Below are 15,396 nucleotides of genomic sequence, written 5' to 3' on the forward strand. Positions count from 1 at the left end.
TTCATTACTTATTCAATGTACACTACTGGGAGATAAATAGAACTGTTAGAATACAAAAATGCCAGGGGTAATTCAACTACTGCAGTGTAAGTGTGGCATAACTGATTCGTCATGACATACAATTTTCTAAAAGCTATTCTGTTAGAAGGCAATAAATGAGTGCATAAATGATTTATACTCTTCTGAACCACAGTTATTATTCAGTATTTTATTTTTAAAAATATATATACTCTATACTATTATGTTTATTCTCTGGAGTATAATGAAAACATAATTGAATTTGATGAAAAATAGACTTGATTCCAAATGTAGCATACAGCACATACAGCTACTTCCCTACTTTGTCCCTTGTGAAGATCAATGGTCACTTGAGGTGGTTCTGCTCTAGGTTCGTTTTAATATATGGGCAATAAAATATTTTTAATTTAAAAATTATATCCTATGTTCCATACTGTATTTTCTTTTTAATACTAACATCTGAGTTTTGACCCAATAACTATTTTTTAACGCAAAATACAATGTTTTAATCACTGTTTTACTGTTAAATATGATTTCTTTTTGACTAGGTAAGGCAAAAAATTAAGTATAAATGGTTCATAAATAAAAATAAGCAATCCAGAACAAAAGCGTCAGAGTTCAGTGACTTGTTTTATTTTGATGGAGCCTAAGTTCCATTGTGAAGGAAAAGGTTTACCTTTTAAAAAATAGTTCAATTTTTAAAAATATAAACATCTCTGAAATTTAGGTAATGTCTTGTTAATCTATTTAAGTAAATACTATTTTCATTTGTAAGTTCCTTTGAGTTAGAAACTGTGTCATAAAATACATAAATATATAACATGAAAGTTATATAAATACATAATTACCCTAAAGTTTATTTTATATTTATATGAAATATCAACTATACATTCTCAGTTTGGTTGTCTATCTCTAAAATACATATATAATGTGTATGTGTATAGGTATAGTACAAAGGGCAAATACAAATTAAAAATAAAAAGTTTAATTTTCCCTGTTGAGAATAAGGGAAAAGATTTCCCTCCTCTCCTTTTTCCTTAGAGCATTTATCTTAGAAAGCTTGTAATCATAGGCCATGCATGGTGGCTCGTGCCTGTAATCCCAGCACTTTGGGAGGCTGTGGCGGGTGGATCACCTGAGGTCAGGAGTTCAAGACCAGCCTGGTCAACATCGTGAAACCCCATCTCTACAAAGAATACAAAAATTAGCTGTGTGTGGCAGCGGGTGCCTGCTACTCAAGAGGCTGAGGCACAAGAATCACTTGAGCCAGGGAGGCAGAGGTTTCAGTGAGCTGAAATTGCATCATTGCACTCCAGCCTGGGTGACCAAAAAAAAAAAAAAAAAAAAAGCCTGTAATCGTAAGCACTTTTTCATCTTTTGCCATGTATCTATTCCTTGGAAGACTAGGAAGACATGTATCTATTCCTTGGAAGACTTTTGTCAGCAGTCCTTTTGTCAGCTTTGTGACCCAGGAATGCCCTTCTCAAGAACCTGGGAGCTATGTTTTTGAAATGCAAGCATCAAGGGAGATAGCTCCCCAATCTCCCAGCTCCTGCGAGAGAGTAAGAGCCTAACTTCAGTGGTTGCCTGTTCCAATTTGCAAAACGATCTCCGGTTATAAAGACACAAAAAAGTTTGTTTCTCCTCAGGATAAAGTCAATTAGCTAACACTAATTTACCATGGTAAAAAGTTAGGATGAACTATGTGTGACAAAATGTGCTAACCAGTCTTCCTTCCTGAGGACTAGTGATTGTTTATCTCGATAACATGTAAAATGTAATGAGCTGTATCTGCTTTGCTATTTAAAGGGGTGAGATTCCCTTCCATTTTTGCAAGCTCTTAGTGAACTGCCTGAAATGCACATCATATTCTGGTTTTTAATGCTTATTCAATAATAAAAGTGTTTATTTTTCCTTTCTCTACTACCTTCATGGAGAGGATTTCTGGGATGGGAGATGTTTTTAAGTATAATTCTCCAATAATATGCTATCTTTTGAATTTACTTATGCCCATTGTTATAATAAAGAACTAACTATTCTCATGTAAAGCAGAAGGAAAAATATCATAGGAACATTTCATTTACTTGCTTCAGTTTCTTTGGAAATTCAATGTAACTATATCTTAAATTTTAAAAAAGAAAATGCTATGTATCATTACACAATATAAATTTTTACTGTGGTTTGCACATTTGTAACCCACATGAGGTAAAGTAGAACCTTTGATCAAAATGATGCAAATAAGTAACCGCCTGATTATAGGGTCCACAACTACATATGAAGACAGAGTCCTTTCTACCAAAGAACACGTATTAATGAGAAACCATTTAGCTGTCACTGTTTCCCTCAGTATTTGGTAACACGACTTTTTGGGATTGGTGATGACTAATCTAGTATAACAACTCTCTATAAAGTCTCTAGCCTCCTACTTAAGTGAGAAAGAATCTTAAATATTATGCAAAAAAAATTAATGTTCTGCTTTTAGTAACTCAAGCAATCATGGCCTTACACTCTAACCATATTCATGAAAATTCAGAACATCAATATTGACAAGCTCTAAGAAAACATTAGTGCCAATTTAATAAACTTTAATTGCCTATTTCAAGATAGTGCTTATATTTTCTAGTCTTAAAAATGCTACTCAGATAAAGACAACCATGTAAACTTAAAGTGAGAGGGGGTCTAATCAGTATTTTGGGGGAAAGTTAATGACAATTAAAACCTAAAATTATCTAAGAGTAGGACACAAATAGACCAGGTAAATTTCATATAAGTGAAATGTGAAAACAACTTGTTTTAAATAATTAACAATATTTACCTTGCAGCATTTTGTTCAATCTTTTCATCAATATCACTGAAGATCTGCTCAAACTCCAAGTCTCCAGGAAATGAGTTTAACAAACAATGTAGGTCAAAAGAATTATGAGAATATTCATCATCCCAATCCATTCTGAGGAGCAAGAATAAATAATAAAACATGTCAGTTCCCCTACAATGGCCAAGGATAGGAGTGGGCAGAAATTCACCTCAAGTTGTGATACTAAACCAAAAATAATAATTCCCATTTATAGGCATAATTAAATATAGCAGTTGGAGAACTAGGGTATTATAAAGCTAGGTAGAATGTTTTGTTATTTAAATTTCATGAGGTGTGACCTAATTTTCACACTTTTCTATGGTTTGAAAGCTGAACAAAACAGCATCCCTCAGAGAGTACTTAAGCATCCTGAAGCTTCTCGTTATAACCAAGAACTATAATGGAAGTGACAGAGCCCACAGACCACTGTGAACAAGGGTGGGTGCAGCAAAAATTCAATACCTTCCATCAACTCTTGTCAATATACTCACCTGGAAATTGTAGCCGTAGACTTTTTAAAGCCTCACTCCACTGGGTCTATTTATATGTGAAGGATGCAAAACTGTCCTTGAGTTCCTCTAGCACTCCTTGACAACCTCAGTATTGATACCTAACTAAAAACTGAATGATATGATACTCCTTCTTGAGGCACATGCATTTCCTCACCATCAAAGCTTTAATCATTCATTCTGTCTATGTACTGAATGTTTGATAGGTTACAGCACTGCTGTAGAGGCTGGGATATAGCTGCAATCATTTAAATTCCCTGCCCTCATGGAGTTTTTATTCTAGTGGGGAAGACAGATTTTTTATAACACATAAACAGATATATTTAATAAAAAAATCACATGGTGAGAAGTGCTATAAGAACAAGTAAAGCATGGCAATGGGCTAAATTAAGAGTGATACAGCAAGGGCAGAGTGTGAGCTATTTTATTTAGGAATATCAGGGAAGGTCTCTGAGGAGCTGATATTTGAGTAGAAGAAGTAAGTGCAGAAGCTATGGGGAAAGAAGTAAGTGGGAAAGACAAACTAGCTTCTTGATTACTTTGGCCAAGAAATGACTCTTACCACATCTGCTTAAATGTGGTTAAGAGCTCTCTAGTGAGAGCTAGTCACATGACTCTACCTGGTGGCGAAGGTGTCTGGGAAATGCTGCCACTGGTTGGGCATTTGATTCCAGGAAAGCTCTATGCCAGGAATGGAGATCATTAATCCTTGGCAGACAGCTAGGCTTTCTGCCACCACCATTCATTTGGTTAAACTTGATTCTCCACTTTCATGATATTGATTTGCCTCAAATGTCTAAATGATCCCTGGTGATCCATTCCTATTTATTGACAAAGGACTAGGTTGATACATATTGGTAGCTAGCAAGGATTTTCTCTACTGTTAAGAGGTTGTTTTATCCAAAAGGTCTCTCCCGCCAGAGCAGAAGGTTGACTCAGACACTACATGAGTGGATGCTGTGTATCTATCAGTGGGTATCTCCTTAGGATTTGTGAACAGAAGCAAGCACATATCTGATGATTTGCACAAGTGAACAACCAAGAGTTCATCACAGTACAGTGGAACTGCCAGAGGTGTGCAAATCAGAGCAACTCCATCTTGAATAGGAGCTGGGTAAAATAAGGATGAGACCTACTGGACTGCATTCCCAGATGGTTAAGGCATTCTAAGTCACAGGATGAGAGAGGAGGTCAGCACAAAATACATATCATAAAGATCTTGCTGATAAAACAGCTTGCAGTAAAGAAGCCAGTCAAAACCCATCAAAACCAAGATGGCCACGAGAGTGACCTCTGGTTGTCCTCACTGCTACACTCCCACTAGTGCCATGACAGTTTACAAATGCCATGGCAACATCAGGAAGTTACCTTATATAGCCTAGAAAGGGCAGGCATGAATAACCCACCCTTTGTTTTGCATATCATCTAGAAATAACCATAAAAATGGGCAACCAGCAGCCCATGGGGCTGCTCTGTCTATGGAGTAGCCATTCTTTTATTCCTCTACTTTCTTAATAAACTTGCTTTCACTTTACTCTATGGATACCCTGAATTCTTTCTTATACAAGATCCAAGAACTGTCCCTTGGGGTCTGGATCAGGACTCCTTTACTCTAACACCTTTCTGGTGACCATGGAATGGACTGTAATAAGGAAACCCCTGACCCAAAGGCTAACTTTGGGCAAGTGGTGGCGCCTGGTAACATCTTTCTGGCAAACCCCAAAGGGATGATACTGAAGAAACCCCCCAATCCAAAGGAAATGGACTGCAACACTGATCAGCCAACTTTGGGTAAGTGGTGGGGTACCCAGGTAAATAATGGGATTGGGTTAGAGGCTCAACTTAGGGGAGTCAGGGTCTCTCCTAAGACACTGGGTTAGAGTCCCCCCTTAATAAAAGGCAAGGATGCTTGGCCAACCTTGGGTTAGAGGCCCAACTTAGGAGGGTTAGGGTTCCTTAAAAGATTTAGAAATAACCTCTCTCAGTAAAATCCCTTTTGGCTAAGAATACGTTTGGCACTGTGGGATGTGAACTGCTATTCTCTTTGGATTAATCTGCCTTGTACTCTTTGCTGATGGCTATGGGTGACAGGATTAGGCATGTACAGGATCATATGACATGGGGAGCTTTTACCTCCCCAAAACGGGAAAACCTTGAGAGCTGATGGAACTGCTGGAAAAGATCCCTTTGTGACCAACAAGTGGCCATCTGAACTTTTGAACAACGGGTAGGTCTTTCTCTGGTCTCCCTGAACTCTTTGCCTTCCCCACCCTGCCCGAGGCAATTCTTTTCTTTTTCTCTCTCTGCAAACCAGTTGAATGAATGGTAAAAATTAGTGTTTATCTCCTACAAAGTTTTGATTATGGGAAAAAGGAATTGTGAAGCTAGTCTTAAGCTGTAGCAAATCTGGTGTACTTTGTGTGTCTTTCTGTATTGTTGTGTCATGAGCAGAAGTACCTTAGGATAGAACATGGGCTTAGGACACCGGTAAGCCTGCTTTTCAAGATGGCCCAGCAAACTGTCAGTTACAAACTTTGTAGCAGGTCCCTAAAAAAAACTGGATAAGGTTTCCCTCTTGTATGTCCTTGGGAGCTTGACCTTGTAACCTTGTGGCAGTACTTTCTCTTGGTCTCTGCCATCACAATGGTGGCCTGGGTTCAGGGTTCAATTTCCGCCTTAGGGAATGAGTCCTCTATCTTCTCTCTGTGTATTTATATGTGTTGTGTGTGTGATGTTTATATGTGAAAGAGCTTTGATTAACTGGTTTAACAATAAGACCTGAAATCAAATACTTTATCAGAAAACTAATGTTTAATGCCTTTCATATAGTTCACATGACTTAAGTAATATTTGGGAAATAAAGACAGTTTTAAACATTATAAGTTAATAAAAATATCTTCAAAAATGTAAACATTGGGTTTAAATTATGTGGTCAGATATTAAGTTTGCTAAATACTTTAAGGTCATAAACTGCTTAACTTTTAAAAATTATTCAATTTGTTTTGGAGCATTAGATTCTAGATAAGGCCTGCAGATATGTGAAATTAACCATGACCCCTAGGTAGGCAAAGAAGGTTATAAATAAAAGAAATTTTATGTAAGAAATGCTCTTGTATGTAAATTGTTGTCCTAAAGTAAAAAAACTGGTTGTTTAAAAAGAGAGATGTTTAGGACAAGTGGGAAAGTGCAAGTATGTCGAAGATTGTGTAAGTTGTGAAATAATTTATGAAAGGGAATTTATGCAAGAAATGTACAATTTAAAGGTGATTAGGCCTCCTAAAGGCTTCATAAAATGCCACTATGACTCTTAACTGTACAACTTGCCTGTTTTACAGCTAGGTAAGGCCTGGTACATGTGGAGTTAGACTCTGGAAAGAGTCAGACCTTATCTGCACTTCTGTCCGGGTCCCAGGCTCCACACCTAGTACATAATTAAAATCCCATACTTACCAAGGTTTTTACCAAAAGTAAAAGTCGCTAAGAGTTAACACTTAACATGTAATTGAGAATATTGAAAAACAGTCTACACACAAGGCTTGCAAGGAAAGTAGAATATACTTTTGGTAAAAGATTATAAGAAGTTGGAATGTGGATTTATTTACTTTTTGGCTAAAGGATTGTTTTAAGTTAGATAAAATAAGGCTGAAGGCTTAAACAAGTTATGAACGGTTTGTGAAAAATTAATCTTGTAAAAAAAATTCTGTGTGTGAACATATTGGCTAAAGTTAAAGGGGTATTATTCAGCGTTTCCATACATTGGAATAAAAGCACAACAGGTTTTCCTTAGAGCAAAAACCTGCTTTTATTCTGCTCTTTAACAAAAATTGTAAAGGGTTATAAAAGGTTTATGAGAATCTTACCTTACGGTCAAACTGATTAAGATTGAATACATTTGTCTGTAAGATTTTATTAAGAATTCGGTTTGACACCAACAATGCACTAATGCAAACAGTGACATTTAGCTTATTTAGTATAGTCATACAGGAAGGATTATCAAATGTAAAATGGTGTTTTGTTTTCTTTGGGCTATATTTGTATAAATACGTTATTGGTATATGTTCCAAAATTATGGGAAACTTATAATTCTAAAATGACTTAGTGTTTTTAAATAATTACAATCATTACATAAAATTATTGTATGCTACAGAGGTAGCCAAATTTCTTTGTCAATTATGTTTTCAACTGTGGCTCTCCTAAGATGTTTTGTCATCCACAGATAATTGTTGTCTTGTTTTGGTCCTCTTTAGAAGGTGATTTATAATCAACTATAGAACTCTAGCAGATGTTCTTGAATGCAGATTTTCTGATAACTTTGGAGACTGTGACATCAGAATAGAGGAAAACACTTTCAGGACTCTCATGGAGAGCTGAAATGTTCATGACTATCAAACAGGAGTTAACTTCATTGACTAAACTAATAGAATTCTATAATAATCTTTTTAACGTTTTGCTTAAAATGTTGCCGATCCTTGTTTTGTTTTTCAGAGTCAAGAAAACTTTTATTTTGAGCTATTTACAGCTTTAAACAATTGAATAAAGTATACTCCTGTGAACAAAATTTGGGGCATATTTGTTTCTCTCCATGTGATTTCTCCAGAATTTGGAAACTATTTGTGAATGTTCTTAATTTATGGCAATATAGTTACTTGCATAAGTGCAATAGGAATCTGTTTTCGGCCAGGCGCAGTGGCTCATGCCCGTAATCCCAGCACTTTGGGAGGCCGAGGCAGAGGGACCACCTGAGGTCAGGAGTTTGAGACCAGCCTGGTCAACATGGTGAAACCCTGTCTCTACTAAAAATACAAAAATTAGCCAGGCGTGGTGGTGGGCGCCTATAATCCCAGCTACTCAGGAGGTTGAGGCAGGAGAATCGCTTGAACCGGGGAGGCGGAGGTTGCAGTGAGCCAAGATCATGCCATTGCACTCCAGCCTGGGTGACAGAGCAAGATTCCCTCTCAAAAAAAAAAAAAAAGAATCTGTTTTCATTTGTAACAGGACACAACAGGACACAATAACCAGTTTCTGGTTATTTTACCAAGGCTTTCACTGGAATGGTGTGCTTTACTTTAAGGAATCAAACTTGGCTTGTAAAGTCAATAAAAGCCTTTTGGAGAACTGGCCTCATGCCCTGCCTACACAGTCCCTGTGTAGAATATTTCTGTACTGTGGTAAGTAAAGAATGTCACTTTCTAACAGATCCAGGTGTTCCAAGTTATCTTGTTCCAAGTTATCTTGGGACCTTAAAAGGAGAGAAATTTACTCAACTCATAGGTATTTGAGGGTACAAGCCCATGACTTGGGTTGGCTTTAGAAAATCTTGAGGTCAGGTGCAGTGGCTCATGCCGGTAATCCCAGCATTCTGGGAGGCCAAGATGGGAGGATCTCCTGCAGTTGGGAGTTTGAGACCAGCCTGCCAACATGGCGAAACCCTGTCTCTACTAAAAATATAACAATTAGCTGAGTGTGTTGGCACATGCCTGTAATCCCAGCTACTCGGGAGACTAAGGCAGGAGAATTGCTTGAGCCCAGGAGGCAGAGGTTGCAGTGAGCTGAGATCATGCCATTGTACTATAGCCTGGATGACAGAGTGAGACTCTGTCTCAATAAATAAGTAAATAAATAAAAATAAAAATACATTAAAATAAAATTAAAAAGTCTGGAGATTCCTCACTGATGCTTGAGAAAATAAAATTAAAAAGTCTTGAGATTCCTTACTGATTCCTACTGATGCTTTCTGACTGAGCTCCTCTCTACCCTGAACACAAGAGACCCTAACAGTTAGGCAGGAATATCATCACCCCTACTCAGCCTGAAGAAGTTATGGAAGATGGATCTTCCTTCCTCTGCAACCCTTAGGATTAAGGGCTAAGGGTTAAAATAGCTTTCAGTAGCATTAAGTTTAGGATTAAGGGCTAAGGGATAAAACAGTTTACAGTAAAGAAGCCAGTCAAAACCTATCAAAACCAAGATGGCCACGAGAGTTACCTCCGGTCATCCTCACTGCTACACTCCCATCAGCACCATGACAGTTTACAAATGCCATGGCAACATCAGGAAGTTACCCTATATGGTCTGGAAAGAGAAGGCATGAATAATCCACCCCTTGTTTAGCATATAATCAAGAAATAACCATAAAAATGGGCAACTAGCAGCCATTCTTTTATTCCTCTACTTTCTTAATAAACTTGCTTTCACTTTATTCTATGGACTCACCCTGAATTCTTTCTTCTGCAAGATCCAAGAACCCTCTCTTGGGGTCTGGATAGGGACCTCTTTCCTGTAATGGAATAATTTATTTTTCTCACTGTAGATTAGTTCTGCTTCTCTGTTCTCTCTCAGGCCTTGGTAGAGACCTGGAAGTAACCTAAAATCTGTTCTGCTTCTCATATTGTGGTCAACACTCATAGCTATATGTGCTAACCACCTAGATTTTCAACTTGTTGAGAAAACATTTCAAAGAAGCAAATGCTATTGCATAATGAGAGGAAGGGGCTAACCTGTTTAGCTGCTCATAAACATTTCTTCAGCGCCTTCCCTCCTTGATGACTACCCTGTAGCCTACTTCATTCTGTTATTTTTGTCTTTGAAGATGGCATTACTCCAGGGAATGGCTCTTACTACCATAGCAACTTCCTCTTTTGCATGTTGTAGAGGGTTGTTTCCATGCCTCCAGTTTCTTTATTGGTCTGAGCCTCTTTACTTTCTATCTTCCAGAAATATCCCAATGGCACCTCATATTTCTTTCAAGTTTGCTTTACTACATGTCTTTACTGACATTTCAATAGGATTTCAGGAGGGAAGAAAAGTAAATACATGTGCTTAGTCCTCTATCTTCAGAATTTTCTACCTTTTAATGTATTATACTAAGGCAAATATGCAAAAAATTATGGGACTTTTGAACATCTGAAACTTGATGTACAGAGTGTCAGGAAGGCAGAGTAAGAAGGCTGAATAGAAGATGTCACCAAGGGTTCTCCGTGCAAGAACACCGAATTTTAACAACTAAGTACACACAAAAAAGCAGTGTCATTAAGAGCCAGAAATCAGGTAAAGTTACCTGGTTTTAACTTCCTATCACTGAAAGAGGAACTGAGAGGATAGAAAACACATTGCTGATGTCACCCTCCCTCATCCCTTGGCAGCAACCACATAGTGTGGAAAGATAATCTACGCACTTAGGAGAGGGAGAACACAGTGACTGGGGTGGGGTGGGGGGCTGGCATTGAACTCAGTACTGCCTTGTCACAGTGGAGAGCAAAGCTGTGCTGGGCCCAGCTGGCACCCACCCATGGAGCGAACATTTGAAACAGCCATGGCCAGAAGGGAATCTCCCATCCCAGAGATCAGAACTTGAGTTTCTCTGCAATCTTCACCACCACAGGCTACAGTGCTCTGGGGTCATAGGTAAACTTGAAAGGGAGTCTAGGATACAAGGACGGCTATTCCTAGGCAAGCCCTTGTGCTGTGCTGGGCTTAGAACCAGTGGACGAGGGCAGTACATGACCTAGGGAGACACCAGCTGGGGCTGCTAAGGGAGTACTTGTGCCACCCCTCCCCCAATCCCAGGGAGCCCAGTTCACAGCTGCAAAAGATACTCGTTCCTTCTGCTTGAGGAGAGGAGAGTGAAGAGTAAAGAGAACTTTCTCTTGCATCTTGGATACCAGGTCAGCAACAATAGTACAGGGTACCAGGCAGACTTGTGAGGTCCCTATTCCAGGCCCTAGTTCCTAGATGACATTTCTAGACAAATCCTGGACCAGAAAGAAACCAGCTGCCTTGATGAGAAGGACCCAGTACTGACAGGACTCGTTGCCTGCTGACTAGAGAGCTCTTGGTCCCTGGATAACTAACAACGCTATCCAGGTTGTATACTGTGGACCTCAGGTGAGATTCTTAGATACATTGACTTTAGGTGAAACCTAGCATATTCCCAGCTGTGATGATTATGGTGAAAGACTCCTTCTGCTTGAGAAAAACAGGGCAAAAGTAAAAGGGACTTAGTCTTGCACTTTAGGTACCAGCTCAGCCACAGTGGGGTAAAGCACTAAGTGGGCTCTTGAGGTCCCCAAGTCCAGGCCTAGGCTCTTGGATGGCATTTCTGGCCCTGCCCTGGGCCAGATGGGAGTCCACTATCCTGAAGGATGAGTCTCATGCCTGGCAACATTCACGACAAGCTGACTGACTGAAGAGCCCTAGGGCCCTATGGGAACATTGGTTGTAGTCTGGCAATACTCCATTTGGGCCTGTGGTGATGGCGTCCACAGAGTTAGGCTCTTCTGCCTGTGAAAAGGGGAAGGAACAGTGGGAAGGACTTTGTCTTGTGGTTTGAGGGCCAGCTTAACCACAGTAGAACAGAACACCAGATAGATTTCTAAGGGTTTTGACTCCAGTCTCTGGCTCCAAGATAGTATCTATGAACCCACCTATGGCGTGGGGGAACTAACTGCCCTGAAGGGAGGCTACAAACCTGGCTGGCTTCCCCATCTGCTGTACAGAGATTCCTAGGGCCTTGAGTGAACATAGGTGGTAACCAGTCAGTGGTTACAGCAGCCATCAGGCAAGACCCAGTGCTGTGCTGGCTTCAGGTGTGACCCAAGGAAGTTCTAGCAGTGGTGGCCACAGGGGTGCTTATATTACCCCACCCCAGCTCCAGGTGGCTCAGCACAGAGAGAGAGAGAGAGAGACTCAGATTATTTAGGAGAAAGTAAGGGAGGAGAACATGAGTCTCTGTTTGATAATCTAGTGAATTCTTCTGGATCATATCAAAGATTACCAAGGTGATACCTCTGTAAGATTGTAAGAACCATAGTGTAATTGGGCATGGGGCCCAAGTCCCTTCAAATACCTGGAAAGCATTCCCAAGAAAGACAGGCACAAACAAGCCCAGGCTGTGAAGACTACATTAAATACCTAATTCTTCTATGCGTAGGCATAAAACAAACAAACAAACAAACAAAAAAACCCACAAGCATCAAGACCATCCACGAAAACATGACCTCACCCAATTAACTAAATAAGGCACCAGAGACCAATCCTAGAGAAACACCTATATGTGATATTTCAGATAATTTAAAATACCTGTGTTGAGGAAAATCAAAGAAATTCAAGATAACACAGAGAAGGAATTCAGAATTTTATCAGATAAATTTAACAAACAGATTGAAATAAAAAGAATCAAGCAGAAATTCTAGAATTGAAAAATGTAATTGACATACTGAAGAGTGCATTGGAGTCTCTTAATAGCAGTATTGACCAAGCAGAAGAAAGAATTAGTGAGCTCAAAGATAGGCTATTTGAAAATACACAATCAGAGGAGACAAAAGAAAAAAGAATAAAAAATAATGAAGTAGGCCAGAAAATCTAGAAAATAGCCTGAAAAGGGCAAATCTAAGAGTTATTGGCCTGAAAGAGAGAAAGAAAGGGGCAGAAAGTTTATTGAAAGAAATAATAAAAAAAAATGGCACCTCAAACGTAGAGAGGTATATCAACATTCAAGTTCAAGAAGGTTATAGAACACCAAGCAGATTTAACCCAAAGAAGACTACCTCAAGGCATTTAATAATCACACTCCCAAAAGTCATAGATTAAAAAAAAAAAAAAAAGGAATCCGGCTGAGTATGGTGGCTCATGCCTGTAATCCCAGCATTTTGGGAGGCCAATGCAGGTGGATTGCCAGGTCAGGGGTTCGAGACCAGCCTGGCCAACATGGTGAAACCCCATCTCTACTAAAGATACAAAAAATTGGCCAGGTGTGGTGGTGTGAGCCTGTAATCCCAGATATTCAGGAGGCTGATGCAGGAGAATCACTTAAACCCAGGAGGTGAGGCAGAGGTTGCGGTGAGCTGAGATCCGGCCACTGCACTCTAGCCTGGGCGACAGAGCAAGACTCCGTCTCAAAAAAAAAAACAAAACAAAAAAAAAAAAACAAAAAAAACCCAGGAGGTGGAGATTGCAGTGAGCCAAGATTGTGCCAGCACACTCTAGCCTGCACGACAGGGTGAGACTCCATTTCAAGAAAAAAAAAAAAAAAAAAGAATCCTAAAAGCAGCAACAGAAAATAAACAAATAACATACAATGGAGCTCCAATATGTCTGGCAGCAGACTTTTCAGTGGAAACCTTACAGGCCAGGAGAGAGTGTCAGAATATACCTAGTGTGCTGAAGGAAAAAAAAAACAAACAAAACTTTTACCCTATAATAGTATATCCTGCAAAAATATCATTCAAGCATGTGGAAAAAATGAAGATTTCCCAGACAAAAGCTGACAGAGTTCATTAACTAAAGACCTGTCCTACAAAAAATGATAAAGGGAGTTCTTCAAGCTAAAAGAAAAAGATGTTTATGAGCAAGAAGAAATCATCTGAAGATATAAAACTTACTGGTAATTGCAAGAACAAAGAAAACACAGAATATTATAACAATGTAATTGTGGTATGTAAACTACTCATATCTTAAATAGAAAGACTAATGATGAATGAATTGAATAATAATTAAAACAACTTTTCAAGATGCAGACAGTACAATAAGACATAAGGAGAAACAACAAAAAGTTAAAAAGCTGGTGAACTAAGTTATAGAGTTTTTACTAGTTTTCTTTTTGCTCTATTGTTTATGCAATCAGTGTTTAGTTGTCATTAGTCTAAACTAATGGGTTATAAGATAGTATTTGCAAACCTCACAGTAACCTCAAATGTAAAAAACGTAGAGTGGATACACAAAAAATAAAATGCAAGAAATTAAATCAGATCCCCCTAGAAAATCATCTTAACTAAAAGCAAGACAGGAAGGAAGGAAAGAATGAAGAGATAACCACAAAACAACCAGAAAATAAATAATAAAACAGCAGGAGTAAGTCCTTACCTATCAATAACAACACTGAAAGTAAATGGACTAAACTCTCCAATCAAAAGACATAGAGTGGCTAAATGGATAAAAAACCAAGACCCAATGGTGTCCTGCCTACAAGAAATACACTTCCATCTATAAAGATACACAAAGACTGAAAACCGAGGGATGGAGAAAGATATTCCATGCCAAAGGAAACAAACAAACAAACAAAAAGCGGCAATAGCTATACTTGTATCAGACAAAATAGATTTCAAGACAAAACTGTAAGAAGAGACAAAGAAGGTCATTATATTATGATAAAGGGGTCAATTCACCAAGACGATACACCAATTATAAACATATATGCACCCAACACTGGACCATCCAGATATTATTATAATAAGCAAATATTATTAGAGCTAAAGAGAGAGATAGACCTCAATACAATAATAGCTGGAGACTTCAACACCCTACTTTCAGCATAGGACAGATCTTCCAAAGAGAAAATCAGCAAAGAAACATTGAACTTAATCTGCACTATAGAACAAATGGTCCTAATAGATATTTATAGAATTCCTTAATTCAGTGGCTGAAGAATACATTTTTACGGTGTATTTTGCTCCTCAGCACATAGATCATTCTTAAGGAAAGACCATATGGTAGGTCACAAAACAAGGCTTAAAAGATTCAGAAAAATGAAATAATATCAAGCATCTTCTCTGGCCACAATGGAATAAAACTAGTAATTAATAATAACAGGAATTTTGAAATTGTACACACACAGATATTAAATAACATGCTCCTGAATGACCAGTGGGTCAATGAAATTATGAAGCAAATTTAAAAATTTCTTGAAACAAATGATAATGGAAACACAACATACCAAAACCTATGGGAGCCGGCGCAGTAGCTCACGCTTATAATCCCAGCACTTTGAGAAGCTGAGGCAGGCAGATCCCCTGAGGTCAGGAGCTCAAGACCAGCCTGGCTAACATGGTGAAACCCCATCTCTAGTAAAAAATAATACAAAAATTAGCCAGCTGTAGTGGCAGGTGCATGTAATCCCAGCTACTTGGGAGGCTGAGGCAGGAGAACTGCTTGAACCCAGGAGGCAGAGGTTGCAGTGAGCCGAGATGAAGCCACTGCACTTCAGCCAGCCTGGGTCACAGAGTGAGACTCCGTCCATCT

At 38.8% G+C, this 15,396-nt stretch overlaps 1 protein-coding gene across 1 annotated transcript in view; it reads right to left on the reverse strand.

Moving 5' to 3' along the window:
• KIAA0825 (KIAA0825 ortholog) overlaps positions 1 to 15,396 on the reverse strand; it is a 495,761-nt gene that overhangs the window by 413,973 nt on the left and 66,392 nt on the right. Inside the window, exon 5 of the mRNA XM_023212146.2 lies at positions 2,834 to 2,965. Coding sequence (XP_023067914.2) covers positions 2,834 to 2,964 — 131 coding nt within the window. The 5' untranslated portion in view covers position 2,965. The remainder of the gene's footprint in view (positions 1 to 2,833; positions 2,966 to 15,396) is intronic.

The sequence above is a fragment of the Piliocolobus tephrosceles genome, chromosome 4 (genome assembly GCF_002776525.5).
Source record: "Piliocolobus tephrosceles isolate RC106 chromosome 4, ASM277652v3, whole genome shotgun sequence".
NCBI classification, from domain to species: domain Eukaryota; kingdom Metazoa; phylum Chordata; class Mammalia; order Primates; family Cercopithecidae; genus Piliocolobus; species Piliocolobus tephrosceles.